This window comes from Cervus canadensis, chromosome 8, assembly GCF_019320065.1.
Source record: "Cervus canadensis isolate Bull #8, Minnesota chromosome 8, ASM1932006v1, whole genome shotgun sequence".
Taxonomy (NCBI): Eukaryota; Metazoa; Chordata; class Mammalia; order Artiodactyla; family Cervidae; genus Cervus; species Cervus canadensis.
The window spans coordinates 66,501,671-66,525,944 of record NC_057393.1 but is presented as its reverse complement, the minus strand read 5'-3'; the positions used below and the strand labels follow the sequence as shown (position 1 = coordinate 66,525,944).

Sequence of the window (24,274 nt, the reverse complement as noted above, 5' to 3'; positions counted from 1 at the left end):
AGTCAATCACTGTGACCCAGCACATCAACAAAGGAAAAGACAAAAATCACATGATCATCTCCACAGACACAGGAAAAGCATTTCATACAATTCAACATCCATTCATCATAAACACTCTTCCCAAAGCAGGGACGGGAAGAGGCAATGTAGGACCAACCCATAGCCAACATAATGCTCACTAGTGACAAGCTGATTGCCTTCCCACTGAAATCTGGAACAAATCAAGATGCCCACTAGCTCCACTTCTATCCAACATGATATTAGAAATCCTAGCCACAACAATCAGAAAAAAATAACACAAGTAAAAGGTGTCCAAATTGGAAAGAAAGAGGTGATATTGTCATGCCATGCAGATGATGTGACAGTATACACAGAACACCCTAAGGATGTCACACATCAACTACTAGCACTGGTAAACAAATTCAGCAATGTAGCAGAATACAAAATCGATATACAGAAATCATCTGCATTTCTTCATGCTAACAGAATGGGAAAGTAAAGAGTCTCATTTAAAATCATATAAAAAAGCAAAATAAAACACATAGGATAAACCTGACCAAGGTGGTAAGAGACTTATCTGCTGACAACTATAAAACACAGATAAAGGCAACTGAGGATGATTCAAAATTTGACAGCTACCCTGTTCTCTGGGGTGTGGGGGCGGGGATTCCCTGGTGGCTCAGTGGTAAAGAATCTTCCTGCAGTGCAGAGGCCATGGGTTCCATCCTTGTGTCAGGAAGATCCCCTGGAGGAGGGCATGGCAACCCACTCCAGTATTCTTGCCTGGAGAACACAATGGACATAGCCTGGCCCTATAGTACATAGGGTCACAAAGAACACGACAGAAGCAACTTAGCATGCATGTGTGTACTACCCAAAGCAAATTACAGATTTCATATGATTGAAATCAAGCTATCTATGACATTGTTCACAGGACTAAAATAAATAGTCCTAAAATGTATATGGAACCAGAAAAACCCAGGACGCCCAAAGCAATCCTGTGTACAAAATGAAAGCTCTCAGACTTCGGGCCATATTACCCAGCTACAGTAAGCAAAGCAGCATGGTACTGGCACAAAAACAGCCATATGGATCGAGGGAACATGACCAAGAGCCTAGAAATAGATTCACATACCTATGGTCAATTAATCTTTGACAAAGGAGGCAAGAAAATGTACAATGGAGAAAAGACAGTCCCTTCAGCACCTAGTATTGTGGAAGCTGGACAGCTACATGTGAATCAATGAAGCTGGAACACTCCCTCATACAACACACAAAATAAGCTTAAAATGCCTTACCGACTTAAAACCCAAGACATGATACCACAGGACTTCTAGAAGAGAACATTAGACAATACATTCTCTGACATAAATCCTAGTAATGTTTTCTTAGGTCAGTCTCCCAAGGCTACAGAGACAAAAAGCAAAACTAAAGAAACAGGACTTCAATCAAGCTTACCATCTTTTATACAACAGAGGGAAGCATACACAAAACCAAGAGACAAGCTATGGACTGAGAGAAAATATCTGCAAAGAGTGAATAACAAGGGCTTCATTTCCAAAATATACCAGCAGCTCATACAACCAATACCAAACTATTAACAACCCAACTTTAAAATCTGGCAGAAGACTTCAAGAGACAGTTCTCCAAAGACAACATACACACGGGCAACAGGCATATGAAAAGACAGACAACATTGCTAATTATCAGAGAGATTCAAGTGAAAACTTCAATGAGTTGTCATCTCACACTGGTCTGAGTCTTGGCCATCATCAAAAAGGCTACAAATAATAAATGCTGGAGAGGAAGTGGAGAAAAAGCAATCCCTCTACCCTGTTGCTGGCCATGTGAACTTGTGCAGCCTCAACAGTAAAGAGGATGGTGATTCTTTAAAAATATAACAACAGAGCTATCATATAATCCAGGAATCCCACTACTGGGAATATACCCTCCAAAAAACTCTAATTAAAAAATACACATGCTACATACTATTAAATTTAAAATGGATAACCAAAAAGGACGTACTGTATAGCACACGGAACCATGCAGCGTGTTCTGTACGTCCTCAGGGCCACATGGTAACCTGGATGGGTGGGGAGTTTGGGGGAGAATGGATGCAGGTGTATGTAAGGCTGAGTCCCTTCATGCTCACCTGAAACTACCACGGCACTGTATGTTAATCGGCTATACCCCAATATAAAATAAAAACCTAAAAAACATTTCCAGTAACTATTATAAATGCACAAATAAAAATGCATTTAGGGAAATATAAGCTCTTTGTTTCTTTCTCTAATTGCTTTTCATGAAAAAAAAAGATCCACACTGGGGAAAAAATTCATGCACCCTAATATGCAAGTAGTAGTATTTATAATCACCGAATCATGGAAGGAACCCTAGTCCCCATCAACATAAGGAAGATACAGTTTATATCAGTGGTTCCTAACCTTTTTGACAGCAGGAACTGGTTTTTTGGAAGACAATTTTTCCACAGATGGAGTAGGGAAGGTTCAGGTGGTAACGCCAGCAATGATGAACAGCAGATGGAGCTCCACTCACTTGCCTAACCACTCACCTTCTGCTGAGTGGCCTATTTCCCAATAGGCCATGGACCAGTACCAGTCCTCAGCTTGGGGGTTGAGGACCCCTGGTATATATATTTGTACACACACGTATGTTTGAGTGTGCACACAGACCCACACACACACAGACACACACACATATACAATGGAATATTACTCAGGCATAAAAAAGAAATAATGCTGTTTGCAAAAATGTGGATGAGCCTAGAGATGATCATACTATAAGCAATCAGTCAAAGATAGACATATGATATTATATGTGGAATATAAAAAATTAACTAATTAGAGAACAGAAACATAGCAATAGAAAACAAATTCATGGCTATCAAAGGGGAAGGTGGGGGAGGGATAAATTAGGAGTACAAAATTAATAGCTATACCTTATCACATATAAAATAAACAACAAGATTAGTGTACAGAAGGGGAACTATATCCAATAGTTTGTAATAACCTTTAATGGAAAAGTATAAAAAACATATGTCTGTATATCATGTGTGTATATATATATATATATGTACTCACACATATATATAACTGAATCAATTTGATTTACACCCGAAATTAACAATATGGCCAAAGAACTATGCTTCAAGAAAAAAAAAATCTCCACGTTGGATGCTGTAGGCCAGGAAGGAGGTTAGGTTAGTTAGGTTAGGTTAGTCTAGATTAGGCTAGGTTAGTCGTAGGTCCCATCATGCATAAAACTATCTGGCTAACCTTTACCTTTGTTCAAGATGCTCCTTCAGTTACCTCTGCCTTAAGAATCAAGTCAAATGAAGCTTCCTGGTTCAACTGTGTGAATCACTGTATGTTCATTAACTCATTTCTTGTCTTTGCATCTGACATTAACTTCATTCAGGCTGCCTGGTAATATTTAAATATTTTTCTACTTAATTCCCAGAGACAATAGGAGCTTAGGGTGTTCTGGTCCCCTTTCCCCTTAGTAGTCTGAACACTGTCTTGTACAAAGTAGGTGCTTTAAATGTCTATTGATTCCAATTTGGATTGGCTTGTGAAAAAGAAGATTCTAGAGCCTGAGGCCAAGTGAAACAACAGTTTTATTTTAGGCATAAAAGTGCATGAGTTTTTGTCACATAGGGTAAAGATGGCCCTAGGGTCCTAGCTTCTAACATAAGACTATGTTTATCTTAGACACAGCTTTTATCACAGCTTTTTGGGAAGTAAATTAGAAAAGGAATAAGACACAGCTTGGAAATAAAGTCATTTTTTCTGGAGAGTTGTAATGAAAGAAGAGCTTATTCAAATCAGTGTACACATCACAAAGCCTCAAGGAAGATGAAAGTGATGTGGGGTAAAACCGGTCTAAGTTACTGGTCTTAGCAGTGATGTTGGCCTCTCCTTCCAACAGCAAGGACTTGGCCCTAAATGGAGGCAGCAGGGTCGACTTGGCGGTTTTGACTATAGTAGCATCTTGGTGCTCCCCCAGTTTCCTCTCTGGATCCCCAGTTCAGTGCCCCCACCCTTCCCCGGAAGAACTGAGAGAAGGGCAGGGTCTATGTCATGGACACTGCTACTTGCTCGATGAAGCTGGCCAGGTTTATGTCCCGTTCTGAAAGGCCCGCACACTCGTGAGTGCTCAGGGTGATGTGGACCTGAAACAAAACCAGAGATTCCAGGCCAGCTGATTCCACCAGCAGAACCTGCGAGCAGGAGGGAATCACCAGCTCCTGGGCTCAAGCATACTATGAAGAGTAACTAGGCACTCAAGAGTAACTGGCTCTCCCGGGGCTGCCTTCTTGACCAGTCCTTAACAGGGCAAGCTGTCTTCTAGTCCATCTCCATAAACAGTGGCGACTACAGCACAGGATAAAAAAGAAAGATCCAAATATCAAGAGCAACCTAAAAGCTAAAGACAAGACTCCAGACAATTTCAACTCCTAAACACTGTCCATTTATAGATTGTCTCTTCCAACCTTAATGTTTTTAGAAAGAGTCCAGCATAGCGCTTGGCGCATGGCAGGCATTTAATGACTGTTTCCGTTCATTTAGTAGACAGGCTGACCTTTCTGGTGTGCCTGGGTATTCTTAGTTCAAGATTATTGCTTTTTCATTTTTCCATATCTCAAGAAAAATTTCAGCCCTTGAGAGCTATTAACAATGAATATGCCTGGTTCCCACAGCTTTTCCTTCCTTGGGATTTGCCTCCTTAATGTCTACTTTAACCACACATTATCTCACTAGTGTTCTAGTTTGCATTTGTTTTTTAATCTGCAGTGAGACTGAATATTTTCCAGGGGCTGTTTATGTCGATTCTAGGAAGGAGATGAAAGGAACAGGAGCTGATACTATGTCAGTGAGGAGGGCCCATAGGGAAGTCCAAGGGAGAGGCCTTCAGAGTGAGCTGGAGTTCCAGGCATGCATCACTCACCTTGTTATACACATTGAACCATTCAGGATGGTGGTCCAATTTCTCAGCCTGCAGGGCCACTCTTGTCATGAAGCCAAAAGCCTGTTTAATGAAGTGAGACCCAGGTTAGTATTCTGAGAGAAAGGACGGCTGGACTCCCTTTTATGGTCAGTGTGAGGCCCAGAAGGAAGAGGATGGCCTCGATCCCTATAAGGTGACCTTTCTAGGTTTAAGCATTCCTCCTAGTACCCTGCCACTAGTTCTGAGGCTGGAGTTTGAGGTGGCCCTTCTGCAGTAGAAAGTCATATCACCAGGACCACTAAGAAGGTGGAAATCCCAAAGAGGTTTTGCATCTTGGCCAATCTTTAGGTTATCTACTAAAATGTCTTCAAATAGTCACCTGTTTCCCACTTGAACTGTCTCCTTTTCTAAGGAGACTAAGGACTGTTTCTAAAAGTTCCAGGCATGGAGACCTCCCTGGTGGCTAAAGAATCTGCTTACAATGCAGGGGACTCAGGTTCGATTCCTGGGTCAGGAAAATCCCCTGGAGAAGGGCATGGTAACCCAGTCAGTATTCCTGCCTGGAGAATTCCACGGACAGAGGAGACCGGCAGGCTATAGTACATGGGGTCGCAGAGTCAGACACGACTGAGCGACTAACAGACACAAAACGGAGACAGCCCAGGACCTATCTCCAACTAAACTGGATGAAGACAGCTAAACCGGATTAGCACAGCATCTTGAGAGTCTTGGCTAACAGGACTCTAAGGGAGGGAACACGTTCTGGAGTGTGACCCCGTCAGCCCTGGTCTCAGGAACTGTGTCCCACCCCAGTGCCATACCCGATTGAAGTCTTTGAAATGGAACTGCTTGAAGATGGCATCCCGGCCTTCCAGCTCGTTCCACCCCACGGCCCGCAGGTTTGGCAGCAGCTGGTCCCTTTCCTCAGCACTCAGCCTGTGTGCTTTGCCAGCCTAGGAGAGGGAAAACACAGAAGCTCAAGGGCACTTTTTTTTTTTTTCTTTAAACAGGACAAAAAAAGAGGGCCCTGGACCTTCAGGGAAATTTAGCCAGCTTCCACAGGTGGCTGTGGTGACACAGTCAAAGGGCAGCTCGTCTAACACAACAGCCTGGGAGGAGGGGCCTGGCTCGGGCACTGATAGGTTCTTAGAGAACAGACAGTCCTGAGGTGTAATGCCAATCACCGGGGCAGAGGAACGTTCCTCCCTGCGCCTGTCCTCAGAGCGTTCAGAGGGCACCCCTCCATTTACATATCAGGTCTCATTCATGAGAGAATAAATCAAAGCAAATCAAGCCCCTACTGTTACCGTGTACTGAAGAGGAAACTGAGGCCTGGAGAAGGGAAATGATCGCCCTCCACTCTCCCCAGTCAGTGAAAGCACAGGAATCATTCTCAAGATGGGTCCACATCCCTGGGGACTGCAAAGGAACTAGCACTTAAAACATGTTCCAGGAGACTCTTAGCCATTGGCACTACCTCCCAGTGGGTACCCCACCTCATTCCTACACAGCCTCTGGTTCCCCGCTGCCAGGCCTATGTTTATTTCCACCTTCTTTTCTATTCTGTCAGCTTGAGCCAGAGCTCAGGCCCAAAGCAGAAGTAACTTGGCCAAGGGCAAATGGCCAGTGCAGTGCCTCAGCCTATTTTCCTATTGTGCAAAATGTCCCCGGGGCAGCCCAAACTAGCACCACTCAGGCCATGAGTGGAACCTTCTCTTAGAAAACAGAAGAAAGGAAAGGTGAGTTCTCCAGCCTCTTAAAAAGATCCAGGTGGCGGAACTTAAGGGATCCTAGAATTTAGGCCTGTGAAGTAGAACTACCCAAAGATGGACACTGTTGAGTAAATTAAAAGTGAGTTAGTTAGGTCTGGGAAAAGAATATGAGGGAGGTTAATTCAGTTTTGATAAGGCAGCCTGCAAACTGGAAGCCAGGTGGCCTGGGGGTACTCATTTCTCCTGGCTTGATGGGTAAAAAGTCTAAGAACTGCCACTTTAGGAATCAGCAAGGGGAGCCAGGAGACACGTAACTCCATTGGTATTAAGGGGATATTATCTGCATTTTTAAAAGGGGACTTCCTGGGGCAAGCAGGTCTATGACAGACCTTCAGGTGTGGATTCGAATTGAAAAATCATTGCAGGGTTCTGGTAATTCAACAGTTTTCTCCCTCCTGAAAAGCGTGGGCCCTCTCTGGACAGATCTGGATGGATCCGTCTCCTCTTCTAGGCTCTGGAAGATCAGCAAGGACAGTTGAGATCTGCATCACCATTCAACCCAGTCTCTCTTCCAGAACCTGGCCCCATCTCAGTGGCTGATAAGCCTGGCCTATGTATCCAGGCAACCAGATGACCAGATGGCAGCTAAGGCATCAGAAGCTACCACCTAGTACACTGACTCTGAAAGAGTGCATGGGTACTAGCGGGCTCCTAGGAGGCTCCCCTTTCTCTTTAGAGTCTTCTGGAATCCCCCACATCTCACAGCCTGGGGCTGAACTGACAAACCGCTCCGAGATCTGGGCTCAGAGAGGCAGCAGGGGCAGTGTTTGCTTAGTAAATCCCAAGTCAGGCCTGGACTTGGCCTGGGCCTCTGGGGGTGTGCAGAGGGGTTACTGATTACCCACGGCCTGCAGCCTCAGTGTACCTCTCAATCAGCTCACCTACCACCTCCCCTATGTTCAAGCCAAGGTCTTCAAAGTGCCCTCCCAGGTGTCACCACAGTCCCACCTGCTCCTAATGCTTTGGAGCCTAACGTTTTTGCTGTTTAGTAAAGGTCTGGGTCTAGAAGCTTCCCTTCTTGCTGCCCTGCAGGTTCACCTTCATCTCTATAGCTGAGCACAGGGCCTGACGCCCTCCTCCCAGAAAGCTCAGCCTGGAGGGCGTGTGACCCTGAGCAATCACGTCCCCACTGCTGGGCACAGGCCTCAAACTAGGCGCCAGAGGGTGGCCCTGAGGTCCGGGCTCGGCAGAGGGGGCTCAGTTAGACCCCGTGCCCAGAAGTGCAAGCGAAAAGGGCAGCAAAGCGGCAGGCAGAGGCACACGGGAAATTCAGCCGGCCTTCCTCTGTACACCCCCACAGGCATCGGTCTCCCCGCCACTGCACCCCGCCAGCCCCCAATATACGACAAGGCCGCGCCACCAAGGGGGCTAGGTCTGCGGGGCCACTATGCCGCCACGCCCCATCCCCGTCTCACCGCCCCACTCCCTGCCCGAGGCACCGGGGCCCTGAGCGGGCTCTGGCCTGGGCTCCCTCCTGGCTGTCACGGAACCTGCCACCGCCCGCCTCTCGGCCTCAGTGTCCCCGGCGGCACCGCTGCGGGTAGGGCGGAGGCGGGACCGAGACCCCGACTCTCCCAGCCCGGCGCGCGGCTGCTTCGCTAAGGCCTGGGAGGGAGGCTCCCCCGCACGCCTAGCGCGGTCCTCTGGCCTGGGCGCGGGCCCCGGGCCCTCCTCCTTCCCTCCCGCGCGTCCCCTCCTAACCCGCAGCCCGGACGGTGGCAGCGCGTGAGCCCCCTTACCATGCCGGACGCGGAGGCGGGCAGCAGCAGCAGGTGGCAGGGAGCCCCCTAGCGCGACGCCGGGCGCTCTGGGAAGGCGTAGGGCGGGGCCACGCTCGGGCCGCCCCGAGGCGGGAGCGCGGCCGAGAAGGAGCCGCCCACCGGTAATCATTAACCACAGCTGAGGTTCCCTTCCAGCACTTTCCACGCAGGCAACGTTACAGGGAGCTGAGGGCGTTAAGGACCCGGGCTCCAAACACTGACTTCAGTATTTGCATCGCGCGGTGCCGCTTCCTACTATGTGACTCTGGGCGCGAGATTACTTTTTCTTTCCTACAAACACCTCATTGAGAAATTGACCCCCACAATAAGCTGCGCATATTTCAAGAGTACACTTCGATGCGTTTTGACGTAGTATGCATCTGTGCAACCATGCATCACCACGTAGTATGCATCACCGCGATGAAGATCATGAACATAGCCATAACCCCTAGAATGCCTCCTCCTAGATCAAATAACCCCTGACCTGTTTCCCTATAGATAAGATTGCATTTTCTATGTGAATGCTATGTGAATGGACATAACTTTCCATTCTTTATATCTGCCTTCTTTCACTCAGCATAATTACTTTGAGGTTCACCTATGCTTTTGCATATATCAATAGTTTCTTTTTATGGCTGAGTAGAAGTTATTTAATAGTGTTATATTGTGTTGGAAATATTACAGTTTGTTGGACATTTGGGAAATGCTACAATTTGTCGGACGTTTGGGTTGTTTCCAGTTTTTTACTATTAGAGGTAAAGCTGCTGTAAACTTTTGCATGCATATATGCTCTCGTTTTTCTTTCATATGCAGGGGTATATGCTTGTAACTTGTTAGGAAAACTATCAAACTGCTTTTCAAAGTGGTCAGATTATTTTACATCCCCATCAGTAGTGTCTGAGACTTCAAGTTCCTCTGCACTTTCCCAGGTGCACAAAAATTTGCTGTGTCAGTCTTTTTAATTTTAGCCATTCTAATTGGTATGCAGTGGTATCTCACTGTGGTTTTGCGTTTCCTTAATGACTAATGATGTTAAATACCTTTTTGATAGGGACAGAGTAAAGGGATAGAGTAGGTGATTAAATAGTTAATCCCACAAAGGGATTGTAAGTAGAAAAAAGTATAGGAGACCCCTGTAAGTTAATGATTACTCAGGAGAGCAGGTTTGCTTAACCACAAAACCAAGTAGGCTTACTTAGCAGCAAAACCATGCAACAGAAGCATGAGATATGCCCCCAAACAATGAAACAATGGTGGCTTGAGACCCACATCCTGCCCAGGGAACTCAGTAAGTTAATGATCCCTAGACATGCTCTCTGCACAGATTTAAAAAAAAAAAAAAAACACACCAATCATTTGTGAACCTAACTTAACCATGAAGGGACAAGAAAACTCCCTACCCAACCTGGAGGAGGACCTGATGATGGAAGCATGATGTCTACTCAAGAAAGACAAGTTCTTCTTCTCCTTCCGTCTTTTCCTTTGATTATAAAACTGTAGCACACTAACTTCTGGGGAATGGCATCCTCTCGCCCACTTGCTTGTAAGCCTCACATTATTTATTCTGATAAATCACTTCTTATCTGTCACTTTGCCTCTCACTGAGTTCTTTCTGTGCCGAGACATGAAGAACTGTGTTACAGGAGATCTTTGGAACCCCCAGAAACAAGACCAAATGGTTTCATTTTCATGTGTTTATTTGCCAATGACCCATCTTTGGTGAATTGCCTGTTCAAATTGCCTGTCCAGTAACTACAACAACAAAAGCAGCAAAAATCGAGTTTGTTTTTGTATTGGGTTTTGAGAATTCTTCATTCTGCATACAAGCCCTTTATCAAATATTTTTGATTTGCATATATTTTGTTTGCATTCTCACAATGCTTTTCAAAGAGCAAATGTTAATTTTGACAAAATCCAATTTATCAAATGTTTCTTTTCTGGGTTGGTATTTTGATGTTGTAACTAAGAAATCTTTGTCTAATCCAAGGTCACAAAGACTTTTCTCCTATTTTTCTTCCATATTTTATAGTCTCGGTTTTCATTTTTTTTAGAATTTATAGTTTTTTTTTTTTTAAGTTGGTTGTCAGGACTTTATATCTCAACATTGTTAGTTTTAGATACTGCAAATATCTCCTCCCATTCAGCCATTTGTACACTAACTTTTTCCACGATGTTCTTTGTTGGCAGAAATCCTATGTTTTGGTGTAATGAGATTTATATTTTTTCCTCTACTTATACCTTTATGCTTTTGAAGATTTACTTGACAAATCACTGTCACAAAAATATTGTCCCTTTTCCTTCTGTTAATTTTATAGTTAGATAAATTTAAGACCAAAGTATGAAAGATCCCTTTTTGTATGCAGTTAAGCAAGATGCTATTTTTAGTCACTAAGTTGTGTCTAACTCTTTGTGACTCCATGGACTGTAACCCACCAAGTCCCCTGTCCATGGGATTTCCCAGGCAAGAATGCTGGAATGGGTTGCCATTTCCTTTCTGGGATCTTTCTGACCCAGGGATCGAACCTGCATCTCCTGCTTGGCAGGTGGATTCTTTACCACTGACCCAGCTAGTCTACAAAGATGGCCCTCCAGCGAAACTTGACTCCCAGATTCTTGCCTTATGACTTTTGATCATCAACCACTAGTCACAGAAGTGAGACTTGTCGGCTGCCTGGTCCTTCCAGCAGACACCTGACTGCAATCATATGGGAGACCCCAAGCAAGAACACTGACCAACAAAAAACCAGGCAACTCAGAGAAAAGTAGGACATTTTTAAGCCACCAAATTTTGAGGTCATTTGTTAGGCAGCAATAGATAACAGGACAAATAGATTCCTGAATAAAAATTGGTCCCTGAAAGTGGAGTGTTAAGACCAACTTCAAACAGGTAGCATCAGCTTGGGAACACTGGTGGGTAGAAGATGGAAGAGAGGTTTCAAAGACAGAATTTAGACTTCCTAGGGTGTAGTCAGCCGGAAAGAGTGTTGCTCCCACACTAAGGATGAGAAAGGCCTGGAGATGATACAAAGTCATCACTTTTCTTCAGCATGCTGGGGAGTTGAGGTCACAGGGCAACCATGGGAAGCAGGATGCACAGAGGGGTTCAACCATGCCAGGCATGAGGAGGGAGGGGTAAGACACACAGTCTCCATAAAAGTGGGTAAGAAGAAATATAAAATGTTAACATGTTGTTGGAAGCCAGTTGTGTGCTGGCATGCAATCTTGAACAGCTGGGGCCCTGAGACACAGGGAGAGTTTGCATACATGAACAGCTTTTATTTATGGACCTCCACTGAGTGCTCAGAAAAGAGTGGAGGAAGGGCAAGAGATGGGAGTAGATATCCCCCGCCCCTGCCCACCCTCCCTCCTCCCCAGATGAGCAGCGGATAGGCTGCTGCTGTGGGAAAAGTGCCAAAGTGCAGTCTTTTCCAGACCCTTGTCTTAAAGGAGCAAAAGCCGTTAAATCACTAGCAGAAGGCCAACAAATCCTGTCACTCCTGGGACCCAGATAAAGATGCATTGTTGGCTTCATTTCCTGTAGGAGGGAAAAAAAAAAACCTCTCTGCCCTTGGGGAGGGGCAAGAAACAGTTTTGGGCTACAGGATCCTATGCTAGTACCACCAGAGGTCAGCTACCTCTGGGGAGAAGCAGGAAACTCACACACAAGTGCAGCCACAGACGTGTCAGTCTGGCCGCCACAGGAGCAGGGGTGGGGCAGGGATGGGCAGGAACACTGAGAAAGCTCCAGCATCCAAGGCAACAGAGAGCCCAGCCCCTACCATGAACCTGGGTCTAGTAGTGTACCACCGGGAGAAGGGCAAGAATGTGGGGGGTATGTGGAGAGACACCTTCTTCCTGTGAGATCATTAGGGACATGCCAGTTGGTACCACAGTGAAATCCCACTAAGCGCCTCTTAGAACTAGGAAAAAAAAGTTGTTGTTCAGTCCCTCAGTCGTGTCTGACTCTTTGTGACCCCAAGGACTGCAGCACACCAGGCTTCCCTGTCCTTCACCATCTCCCGGAGCTTGCTCAGACTCATGTCCATCGAGTCAGTGATGCCATCCAACCATCTCATCCTCCATTGTCCCCTTCCCCTCCTGCCTTCAGTCTTTCCCAGCATCAGGGTCAGCTCTTCCCATCAGGTGGCCAAAGTATTGGAGCTTCAGCTTCAGCACAAGTTCTTCCAATGAATATTCAGGACTGATTTCCTTTAGGACTGACTGGTTTGATCTCTTGCTGTCCAAGAGACTCAAGAGTCTTTTCCAGCACCACAGTTCTATGGCATCAATTCTTCACTGCTCAGCCTTTTTTATTGTCCAGCTCTCACATCCATACACGACTATTGGAAAAAACACAGCTTTGACTTTTGTAGACAAAGTAATGTCTTCGGACTTTTGTAGGCAAAGTAATGTCCCTGCTTTTCAATATGCTGCCTAGGTTGGGCATTGCTTTTCTTCCAAGGAGCAAGCGTCTTTTAATTTCATGGCTGCTGTCACTGTCCACAGTGATTTTGGAGCCCAAGAAAATAAAGTCTGTCACTGTTTCCATTGTTTCCCCATCTATTTGCCGTGAAGTGATGGGACTGGATGCCATGATCTTCATTTTTTGAATGTTGAGTTTTAAGCCAGCTTTCTCCCTCTCTTCCTTAACCTTCATCAAGAAAAGGATGCCATCTGATAATCCCATGTGCTGACAAAAATGTGAGGTCACTGAAACTCTCATGTGTTGCTGGTGAATAAACAAAATGGTTCAGCCCTTTGGAAAACAATTTCACAGTTTCTTATGAGGTTAAACATAAACTTTTAAGTCAGCAATCCCATGCCAAGAAAAATGAAAACAGGTCCACACACACACACACACACACACACACACACACACACAAAACCCCTATATGCAAATGTGTAGAGCAGCTCTGTTTGGAAACAATCCAAATGCCCATCAACAGATGAATGAGTAAACAAATATGGTCCATTCATACATTGGAATACTACTCAGCAATATAAAGGAACAAACTGCCAACCCATGCAACAACATGCATGACTCTCAAAAGCATGCTAAGTGACAGAAGCCACACTGAAAATTAAAAAAAAAAAAAGAAAAATAAATGATCTGCTTACAAATATCACACATCCGGTGATTGAAAGAAATTTACAGAGATTAGATGCTGTTTTTGTACACACAGGGCCTTGTTTCTCTTCCATTACCCACAGTGTCTCTGCTAGGGGCTGTGGGATGCATTCCTATCGCCACTTCTGGCCCTGTCTTTACATCACCTCACAATGCTGGGTGCGTCCGCAGAGCAGGTGATGGAGGTATTTTGTGAAGGAATTTCTATTAGCAATAGTTATTGTTTATCCTCTTGAGAAATAAAGTGAAAATAAAGTACTAAAAAGGCAGTAAAGACAAGCATTTGTTAGGACTGAAACATGCCTTTCTGCCTCACTCTCTACCTGAGGACATTCTCTGCATGTAGAAGGCACTCTGTTCGCAAAGTGAGAGACATTGATACACCCACCCCCCAACAACAAATGAGGGTGGGGCTCAGCGTGTGAATATCCGGATGCTTGCCCCGTTCTAGTGTAAGCAGCCTCTGGGGTCCCCAGCGCTATCAGTCCCTATGCCCTTGGGGCTGCCCTGGTCACTGCCTGCCACACACGTTCCTGACTTTCTTCCCTCTCCACTAACCTGCCTGCTGGCTCCTTTTTTTCTTAATTCAAGATTATCCTTTTCTTGTCAAGTCAACAAGAAATGATAACCCCTTATTTGGGCTTCCCAGTGGCTCAGTGGTAAAGAATCTGCCTGCCAATGCAGGAGACATTTGGATCCCTGGGTTGGGAAGATCCCCTAGAGAAGGAAATGGCAACCCACTCTAGTAACCTTGCCTGGGAAATCCTATGGACAGAGGAGCCTGGCAAGCTACAGTCCACGGGGTCGCAAGAGAGTCACACACGACTGAGTGACTAAATAGCCACAACCCATCATTTATCACATATGCAATTATTTTCTCTGAATCCTACTTGCTTTTTAGTTCAGCAACAGAAAAATGCAAAATTTTTAGTCAGATCCTCCTGACTTTTCCTTTAGAGTTTCCGGGTTTCATGCCTTGCTTCAAAAGGACTTTTTTCAGTCCTAACAAATGTTTGTCTTTACTGCCTTTTTAGTACTTTGACAGTTGGTAAAAAGTGTTTAGATTGTTATTCTCTCTGGAATTTACTTTGGGGCATCATGTGAAACAATAACAACTTATTACTTTATTTCTCAAGAGGATAAACAATCATCGCATGCTACTTTAAAAATGCATTAACTGGTCCATCTTCTCCCCACTGATCTGACTGCTACCTTTGCATTATGCTAAATTTCTATGATCCCTGTGGCTCGGTTCTTGGATTGTTTGTTCTGCTCCTTTGATCCCGCACTCCGCCCTGTTTTAATTACTCCAGTTTTATAGTGTGTTTTGATATCTCATAGGTCAAATCTCATCTAATTTTTATTGTTTCTCACAATGTTCTTGGCTTTTCTTGCTTGTTTACTCTTTCAGATGAGCTTTAAAATCAGCTTGTCAAGTTCTATAAAACCCCTTTAGGATTCTGATTGGGAATGCATTGAATTTATAGATTTAATTTGGGAAGAATTGACATCTTTGTATTACTGAGTCTTCCTATCCTGGAGTGTGATATATCACTCCATTTATTTAGGGCTTCTTTATGTCCTTCAGTAAAGTTTTATCGTGTTTCTCATATAGGACCTGGACATTTCTCATTAAGTTTATTCTTAGGCATTTTATAGTCTGGGTTAGCCATTGTGCATGGGATACTTTTCTCATCACATTTCTAAATGGCTGTTGCTGGGTTTATAGGAGAGGTGTGAATGTTGATGCTATCTTGTCTCCAGCCATGCTGATGAACTCTCTATTTAGTTCTAGTATTTTTCCTGCGGATTAGAAGAACTTTGAACGAACCATGGCTGTCCCACTTGGGATGGGCCTTCCTCAAGAGCAGAAGGCCCCGGGTACCCGGATGGCAGTAGGTGAACGCGCTGACCCCGTAGGGCTGCAGTGGGGATGGCTGTGAGAGCAGGGCTCTCTAGCAGATGGCCTTAGAGCCCGTCCAATTCTGAGTTTTCCCAGGCCCATAATTCTGGTTGCTATGTGCCTCTTCATACACTGTCTCCCCAGTTGCCTGATAACCAAGGGCAAGTTCCCCTCCCTCCTTTGCCTCTTCCCTGTGCATGTTTGATTCCCACATACCAAGCACTGTGCCAAGTGCCGGAAAGGTGGGAAGGAGATATTGAGGTGACGGCTGCAGGTATCAGCGTGTCACACTCTTGGGACTCGGGCAGTGTCAATTAAACTGTTCTCAAAGGAACTTAGAATGTGGCAGAAACTCTCCACCCCAAATGACTGGAAGGGCGGTATACACTCTGGGGGCGCCTCCTCTGCGTGGTCCCCTTAGGGCTCTCCAGTGGGCGTGGCGGGGGCAGCAGTTCTGTCCCCCAGGGGATAGCTGGGTTTTGCCATCACATCCCAGGCTCAGCTGAGCACCTGCTTCAGACGGGCACTTGGTAAATGTTATTGAATAAAATGAGGCATGAGAGACAGGTTAGGAGCAAGCAGGGGTCCCGGGCACTTTTGGAAGTGCCGCTGGTTTTCAGGATGAGTGTTTTCAGCCTGGGGTGTGCTGAATGCCTCCAGACACAGGCTACTCACTTCCTTAAGCCCACTCCACCCTGGGACAGTTCCAGCCATCTGAGTGGGAGTTCTTGGTGACGGGTGAGGGCTTTGTCAGACACGTCCAGCTCTCTAAAGGCCGCATGTGACCAATGGCTACCATACTGGATACTAAGGACTAGACATTAGAAAGTCCTAATTTCTTTTATAAGGGGTCAAGACCTGTCATCCAGAAAAGAGGTCAATCTTGCTTCTTAAGAAGAGAAAGGAATTTTTGACAATAAGGGTAGAAGCCAAACACACAAGTGCTGTTCTTAATGAGTCTCTGCCATGCTGAGACCCAGGGTCTTTTTGCAAGGACCCTCTGGTCTAGAGATGGAGATGGTCACATGGCTAACGCAGATGACAAGTGCTGTCATAGAGGGATGTGGCTGGGCTGCCGTAGAGTGACATGGAATAACTCCTCTTATGGGTGATGGTGAATTGTCTACAAAGAAGCGATGTTCACTGCATGCCTCGAAGACTCACTAGGAGTTGGCCAGGCTTAGAAACGGGGTGTGTGTGTGTGAGTGTGGGAGGCAGGGTAAGGGGTGTGGGCCCTCCAGGTGGAGAGGGTGGCCTGAGCAATTGTCAGGTGGCCTGAGGCCAGGTGTAGCCTAGTCCTTAGGTGAGTCTTCAACAAGGCTGCCCTCGGGATCCCAGTCAGAGCTGGGCCTGGAGGGGGGTTGGGAGAGGCTGATGGTGACAGGCTCTGCACATTTCTGTGGTGGGCTTCCCTCCTAGAACCTAGTTCAGAGCTCTGCTCAGTGATGAGAGGGAGGGGGAAGCAGGAGGCTGAAGGTGGTGGGGAGGGGATCGTTTTGCTTCCAGGCATCCCTGCAATGCTCCTTTCCAACAACAGGGGGCAGGATGACCTCAGGAAATGGTATCCATTCTCTGGGATTTAAGCAGCCAGGTGAAGTCCTAAGGTAGGTGAGACTTTTCAATACTCAGTGGACACTTACTGAGCCTCAAGCTTTGTGCTGGCTCTGAAGATACTAAGACAAACCCCCACCATTTGCAGCCTGTGTCCCAGGCCACGTCTATTGTGGGGCCTGCAAGGTAGCTGTGGTCAGTTCCTCCAGGGTAGAAGCCGGAGAAGTAGAACCAGCTTCCTAGAGGAGGAAATTCTTGAGCTGAACCAAGACAAGAAGTTGCCCTCTTGGGTGCCAGGATTGGTAAGACACACCATCCCAAGGGGACAGATACATGAGGCATGGCAGGAATACCAGTGTCTGGTTGCTGACTATTGCCCCAGGCCCTGGAGCAGGGGTGCCAGAAACTGTGAGGTATGGTGGGGCTGTGTGCACAGCTCATGGAGGGTCCCAGAGTTGTGCTAAGAAGCTCTATCCTGGGGCAACAGGGAGGACCCATCAGAATTTCCTTTAAAAAATTCCGAAGTTTTCATTACGAAAATTTTCAAATATATACCAGAGTGCATCATATAATGAACCCCCCCACGTGCTTGCCAACAATGATCACATTCTTTCACTTTTTCATTCTTTCTCCCTCCACATTTAAAAAAGAAAAGCTTTTTATTATAGAAAATTTCAAACACACACAAAAGCAGGGAGCTAAGACAATGACCTCTACCCAGATCAACAATGAACAATCTGCCAAGCTTGTGTCTGCTCTAGCCCTACCCATTCCTCCCACCCTCAGATTACTTGGAAGCGAATCACATGTCATTTCTTATACATCTATTTTGGGCTATATGCTTAAAAGTTAGGGATGCTTTAAGAAAACACAATTGCACTACCATGTTCACATCTGAACAAAGTTAATAGTCATTCTTTGATTTCATCCAATATCCAGCCCAGGAATGGCCAGGATCAGATGAGCATTTCAGGAAGCTTGTCCTGGCAGCACATGGAGAAGGAAGTAGAGGGGACTGGGGCCGGCGTTGGGGCATCAGCCAGGAGACATTCACGAAGGTCTGGAAGCAAAGCTATGGTGACCTGACCTTGACTAAGGCGGAGCCATGGAGGTTGGAACCAGACACTACACATCCTGTCACATTAATCCTCATGAATGCCCTGTGAAGGAGGGCTTGTTATCTCCGGGTTTATAGATGAGGAGAACATGGCTCGAGAGATTGAACTGCCCAGAGAGACATAGCTACGAAGTCGAAGAAGTTCAGATTCAAACTCAGGCTAACTTGTCCCTGAAGCCCTGGCTTCTGACTGCGGCCAGCATGGCCTCTGGAGTCACAGGGCCACAGAACCTGGAGGAAGGCTGGGGGCAAGGGTGTGACAGAGTGGCATCCACAGACCCTGATGCCTCCTAGATGCGAGGGGTGAGGCAGGGAGCTGTCTGGTCTCCCGATTCCTGCTTTGTTGCCTGGGAGAACCTGTGAGTGCACTGTGATGAGTGGAGATAGTGGTGTGGGCCAAGGTCCCCTTTACTAACCTGTGCAAGCAACACACCAACCAGCTCTGCCTTCCCTTCCCTTTCTTTCCTCTCCTGGAGGAAAGGTCCTCCAGGTCCTGCTCAGGTCCTGTCCACTCAAGGCCCAGCCCTCCCTCCCTTGGGGAAGGCCAATGCCCATCAGTTTCCAAGTGGATTGGCCGCCCGTTCTCCATATGAGTTGGAGGGGCACCACACTGCAGGCACCTCTCAGAATCCAACTTAGACGGGGCCGACTTAGTCAACCCTGGTGCTGCCACAGTCCCTTTTGGTTGACCTTGTAACATCTCTTTAGGAACAGATCACTCTTCCCCCATACTTTCCTCCCCACCTCCACCCCGCAGAATCCCCTGTCTGTTATCATGGTGGGTGACAGAGGGCTGGACAGTTCTCTTAGGCATCTGTTCCTCAAGGGAGCATCCTGCCTCCCAGACAGCAGCCATCAGGACGTGTTGCCAGGGGCAAAGGGCACACAGATCTCTCTCCTGCCTCAGATTACAGATTGGGGAGCCAGGCATGGGCTGGTGCTCTGGAACCAGTGGCTTGAAGGAAGATGAACATAGCCTAATTGATGTCTCTCTGTGGCCCAGTGGCCCGGGGAGGCCAGGCAGTCCTTGTTTATCGATGCCTGAATCAGACGCCTGTACACCTAAACCAGCCCAAATTGTCAAGTCTGCTTCCCCGGGAGCCTCTGTCATGGCTGCCCCAGGGCAGAGACGTTAGGGTGCTCCCTTATCTGTTCAGTAGGTAAAGAGATAGATGACCAGAGGTGAGGGACTTGCCAAAGATCATTGTGTGCCAGGGCCCAGGTCTGCCTTATTGCCTGTGTTCTACCCTTTGCAGTGGGTCACCCAGACATGGGAGGGGCTGGGCAGGCTTGCCCTCCACTAAGGATCCTGGTGGGGCTCTGCTGGGCTGGAGACTGTTGGCAGACCTGGGGCTCTTAGAAACCTCTGGATCTTTAGAACCTGGGAGACTTTAGGGCTCACCTAGCCCAGCCCCATCCTCATCTAACAATTGTGGAATAGGGCACAGGGAAGGGAGCCACCTACCTTGTCACCAGGACACTGAGGATCTCCCCCTGGTCTGGGCCGCCCTGTTCCTCCTCACTGTCTTCCTCCAGAAGCTCCTATAGGCCAAGGGAGGGAGAAGGCCACTCTGGCTGCTTCAGACTAAGATCCTCCCCCTCTCCTGCAGGAAGGACTAGCAGACAGTCCTTCTTCTCTCCTCTAGGTATTGGGCCCTCCTCAGTGCTCCCCCTGGATCCTCCCAGCTTTGGGGTGGATGTGGGCAACTGCTGCCAAGGGTAGAGCCAGGGGAGTCCACAGACCTGAATTCAGGTTCTTTCCCTGAATCATTGCTGTGTGATCTTGTGTAAGTCACTTCACTTCTCTGAGCCTCCATGTCTTCACCTGCTCAATGGTAATAATTCTACCAGCCCTGCCTTGATCAAAGGGGATCAAATCCTAAAGAGAACACTAGACAAATATAAGGGGTGGGCCTACTCTGAGCTGGTAAGAGAGAGGCCACGAGAATCAGTGAGTGTCTAGAACATGTCCCCTCCTGGGTCTCAGAAGACTGTGAATACTGGCTTCATCTTCGTTGATGATTTGCTGTGTGGCCCCGGGCAAGTAGCCTAACCTCTGTGTGCCGCATGAAAACATGCCGATCACTGTTTCTTCTTGCTGTGGTATTGACCTCCTGGCAACAAGGGGAAACTAAATGCAGAAGAGCTTTAAGATCCTTGGAAGAAAGGCCGTCCATAAAAGTAACAGATTAACAACATCCAATAATCATGCTGTCTGCTAACAAAAGTAATGCAGCCCTAAACTCAGGGAGGGAAACTAGCCCTGTCAGCACAGAGGCAGCTCCTCGCTGGTCTTCCTCTCCGGCTCCAAGGGCTAATAACCCTCTGCATTTGTTTATGTGGGGCTTTGCCTCTGCAGACCAACCACTAATTAGCTCCTCCACGGGCGTGCCCAGGAGGCAGGCAGGAAGGGCACGGGGCTATGAGCGCTAAAGCTCTGGGAGGGGCGTCTAGCCCGGCCACCCAGCCAGTTAGGGCAGGGCTGGGCTGGGAACAGAAGGCTCTCCCAGTTCTCAGCGCCTGCTTCTGTCCCTGGTGAGGTGAGCCGCTGGGCAGAGAGCTTGAGCTCTTTGGGCCTCAGTTTCCCCACCAGAGCTGCCAGGGCAGGAAGGGGTGAGGCATCGTGGGGTATGTGGCCAGGTTGCCTGCTGGCTCACCCACCATCCTTTCCTCTCCGCCACCCTCCACCCCACCCTTGGTGCCCGGGGCTGGCGCGGGGAGGCCACTCGGGGCCTGAACCTGGGGTCCCACCTAGTGTCCTCTCTGTGGCCAAGTCCCCTTGATGGAGTCTGGGAGCCAGGAGGCCTGTCGCGTGACTCTCTGAGCCTCAGTTTCCTGCTCTGCATAGTGGGGCTGTAATTCCCCCCCTGCTAGCCATGGATGCCCAGACCCTGGGCTCGTGAGCTGGGTGGGGGTGCACCGGGCAGCCCTCCTCTGCAGGGCACACAGCCCCTCCAACCCCGACCAAGCATGTGGAGCTGAGGCCAGAGCCTCGGCCTGTGGGGGAGAAGCGGCCTCCTCTGTCTGCCTCTCATCCTGGCTGAGGCCTGAGGGAGCTGTCCTCTGGGTCCCCGGCTCCTCTCCCTCCTCTCTCTTTAGACGACAGCTCTCATTCTGTCTGCCTCTCACCGCGCAGCCTATTTTTAACTTCCAGCATTGGAGGAGGGGAGCAAGGGCCCAGGCGCTGGTTTTTCCCCTCTCCTTTTTCCTTTGTCTCGGTTCTTCCCGGCCCTCCTACCAGGGTCCCCGCCTTTTCTGCCCTCCCCACACCCTCCTGTCCTATCCTCTCACCCTCTCGCTGCCTCCCGACTCCCTGTCCTTCTCCTCTCCCACCCCCACCGATGCTGCTGGCTCCTAGGGCCCCCTTTCCCCTAGGGCTTCTCCTGGAGGGGGAGCAGTTCTTGGATAGCGCCCATTCTTGCCGCAGTCATGCTGGACCGCTGGTGGCTAATGTAGTGGCCCTTTTGGGGCAGCAACCGACACGGTGACTGCGCCCCTCCTTCTGGCAACCTGGTCTTCTCTTGGTATCTAAGACTTTGAGTGCTTCCGGGTCTCCTCCCCGGCTTCTAGGCAAGCTTTGTGGGCGCCGCTCTGTTCCCTCCAGTAAACGCTGGCAGCGGTGGTGAAGCAGGCCACTGTGGGGGTGCCTGCTCGGTGCCCGCCCACCTTCTTTGGTTACCAACATGTGGATTTTTCTTGGACCGCCCCCCATCCCTTGCCTGTCTCAGTCCCTGCTGTTCGGGTGGGGCCGATCCAGCTCTGGGCTTCAGAGACCCTTGTGTGACCAGGCCTGGCCAGGGGGAGCCCAACCTGGGGCTTTTGTTGGATTGGGAAAAGGCGTCTGTCCTCTTGGCAGGATGGTGGGATGTCAAATGGAGCTGCCAGGGCCCCGTGGCCCCCACAGGGAGAGGCTGCCTGCGGAAGAGGCCAACAAGGAGGAAAACAGAAAGTGTGATAGAGGAAGAGCGTCCCAAACCCTCAACTTGGAAAGCACCTGGACCGAACTGTTTCTGAGGTTCTGGTCACATGAGCAACATATACCTTTTTTTCCTGAAGCTATTGGCACTCGTAACTGAGGGAGTCTCAAAATGGAGGGGATATATGTATACCTATGGCTGATTCATGTTGAGGTTTGACAGAAAACAACAAAATTCTGTAAAGCAATTATCCTTCAATAAAAAATAAATAAATTGAAAAAAAAAAAGAGAGAGAAAGAGAGTCCTGACTGGCCCGCCATCCTGGCTTCTTGTCCCAGTCCACTTCTGTCCCACTTTCCCACCCTATCTTAGGGTTCCTCCGTCCCTATGGCTAAGAATTCCCAAACACCCAGGCCACACTACATTTCTGGGCTTCAGCCTGTATCTTCAGCTGCCCTGAAGCTTTTGACCCAAAGCTTTGCAGAGGCACTTGAAATGCAGCATGTCCCAAACTGGACTCATTCTGTGTCCATCTTCCAGGACTTTCTGACTTGGGGATTAATGCTCCCTTCATTCCATCCACCCACCCTTCCATCTACCCATCCATCCATTCATCCTTCCTTCCTCCTTCCCTCTCTCTCTCCCTTCCTTCTTTCCTTCTATCCATCACTCTTTCACCCACCCATCCATCCATCCATGCAACCACCCATCCATCTCCTCTTCCTCATAGCTACTACAGTGAAGATGATAATAGCCTATGTTTATGGAGGCCTTGGGTCTTCCCAGGTGGCTCATTGGTAAAGAATCTGCCTGCCAATGCAGGAACCGCAGGAGACTTGAGTTTGATCCCTGGGTTAGGAAGATCCCCTGTAGAAGGAAATGGCAACCCACTCCAGGATTCTTGCCTGGAGAATCCCAAAGACAGAGGAGCCTGGAGGGCTACAGTCCATAGGGTTGCAAAGAGTTGGACACGACTGAATGACTGAGAACACATGGAGGGCTTACGTGGTGCCAGGTACTGGGCCGGTCAATGCACAGCTACGCATTTAATCCTCAGAACAAGCTTATGACATGGTAGTATCATTACACTGGCTAGAGACGAGGAAACTGAGGCAGAGGGGTTGATGTTTTATCATGTGGAAGTGGAGAGCAGGATTGCTCATCGCTCAGGACAGTCCTGGGAGTTGTCCTGCACACCCCACTTTTCCTGTTTAGGTGGTCACCACATCCTGAAGACACTTGGAAGTGGCCACTGGTTTTCAGGATGAGGTTTCCCGCGGGGTGTGCTGACTGCCTCCTGTCATGGTTACCCAGTCCCTGAAGTCCACACCATTCTGGAATGGCTCTAGCCATCTGAGAAGCCCTTGGTGATGGGTAGGGTCTTAGACACATGCATTCAGCCATCTGAGGGCCTTTGTTCAGCTAAACACCTCCGCCCACCTACCACTTGGCAGCCTGAAGCCCCCTACTCCACTCTCTTCTTGATGATTCAGGGCAGAGAGCTTGGAGCAGGGGGTGCTGGACAGCTCTCATTGCTGGTTGCCACCCCTCACTCCAGATAGTTGCCCCCTCGGTGGGGAACTGTCTGTGGATGTACCGTAGGAAGCTAGGCCTGGGGGTGACTTGAGGGGATGAGAGACCTGGGGCCCACCTTGTGGTCCACAGTGATGAGTCTCTGGGTGGACATGGGTTTCCTCTGGGACCTGGGGGCAGCATGGGGCAAGCCTGAGAGCTGGTTCCACCCTGGCTGGCGACACTGCCTTTGGGCCAACACTGCTGTCCCATCCTGGCGAGGGGACAAGGGAGCTGAGCATGTGTTGGAGCTGCCCAGGGGGTGGTGCTGAGGCCAAGGATGAGGACCCCGTCCTATGCCGGGGGTGGTTCTCGAAGGACTCTGCCCCAAGAGGTCAGCATGGTGGCCACAGAAATGCACCACTCAGACGTCCCTTAAATGGAGCCAGTTGGCCCACCACTCCTGATAGTTGCACCCTCAGGATCTGCAGCAGGGTCTCCCCCAGCCTTCCTCTCCCAGGCTGCCCTTGGCCAATGGCCAAGCACATCAAGGGTACTGGACCCTGACCTCATCTTCCCAACACAGGTCTCCCGCCTCGGGCAGCCTTTGCTTAGGGCCTCTCTCATCCTAGCCAGAACATTCCCT

At 48.3% G+C, this 24,274-nt stretch overlaps 1 protein-coding gene across 1 annotated transcript; it reads right to left on the bottom strand.

Annotated features, from left to right (window-relative positions):
- Nucleotides 1-3,619: 3,619 nt before the first annotated feature.
- Nucleotides 3,620-8,631, bottom strand: PCBD1 (pterin-4 alpha-carbinolamine dehydratase 1). Its single transcript, XM_043477012.1, has 4 exons — nucleotides 8,480-8,631; nucleotides 5,790-5,921; nucleotides 4,969-5,049; nucleotides 3,620-4,192 (listed from the first exon to the last, which is right to left on the bottom strand). Exons 1-4 carry the CDS (start codon nucleotides 8,480-8,482, stop codon nucleotides 4,094-4,096), a joined length of 315 nt encoding a protein of 104 aa, XP_043332947.1. The 5' UTR covers nucleotides 8,483-8,631; the 3' UTR covers nucleotides 3,620-4,093.
- Between the last annotated feature and the right edge of the window lie 15,643 nt (nucleotides 8,632-24,274).

Excerpts from the sequence above, each read along its gene's own strand:
- PCBD1 (XM_043477012.1), bottom strand. Across the intron at positions 5,050-5,789 it reads ATTTCAAAGACTTCAATCGG|GCTTTTGGCTTCATGACAAG; the intron begins GTATGGCACTGG and ends TTCATTAAACAG. Across the intron at positions 4,193-4,968 it reads GGTTCAATGTGTATAACAAG|GTCCACATCACCCTGAGCAC; the intron begins GTGAGTGATGCA and ends GTTTTGTTTCAG.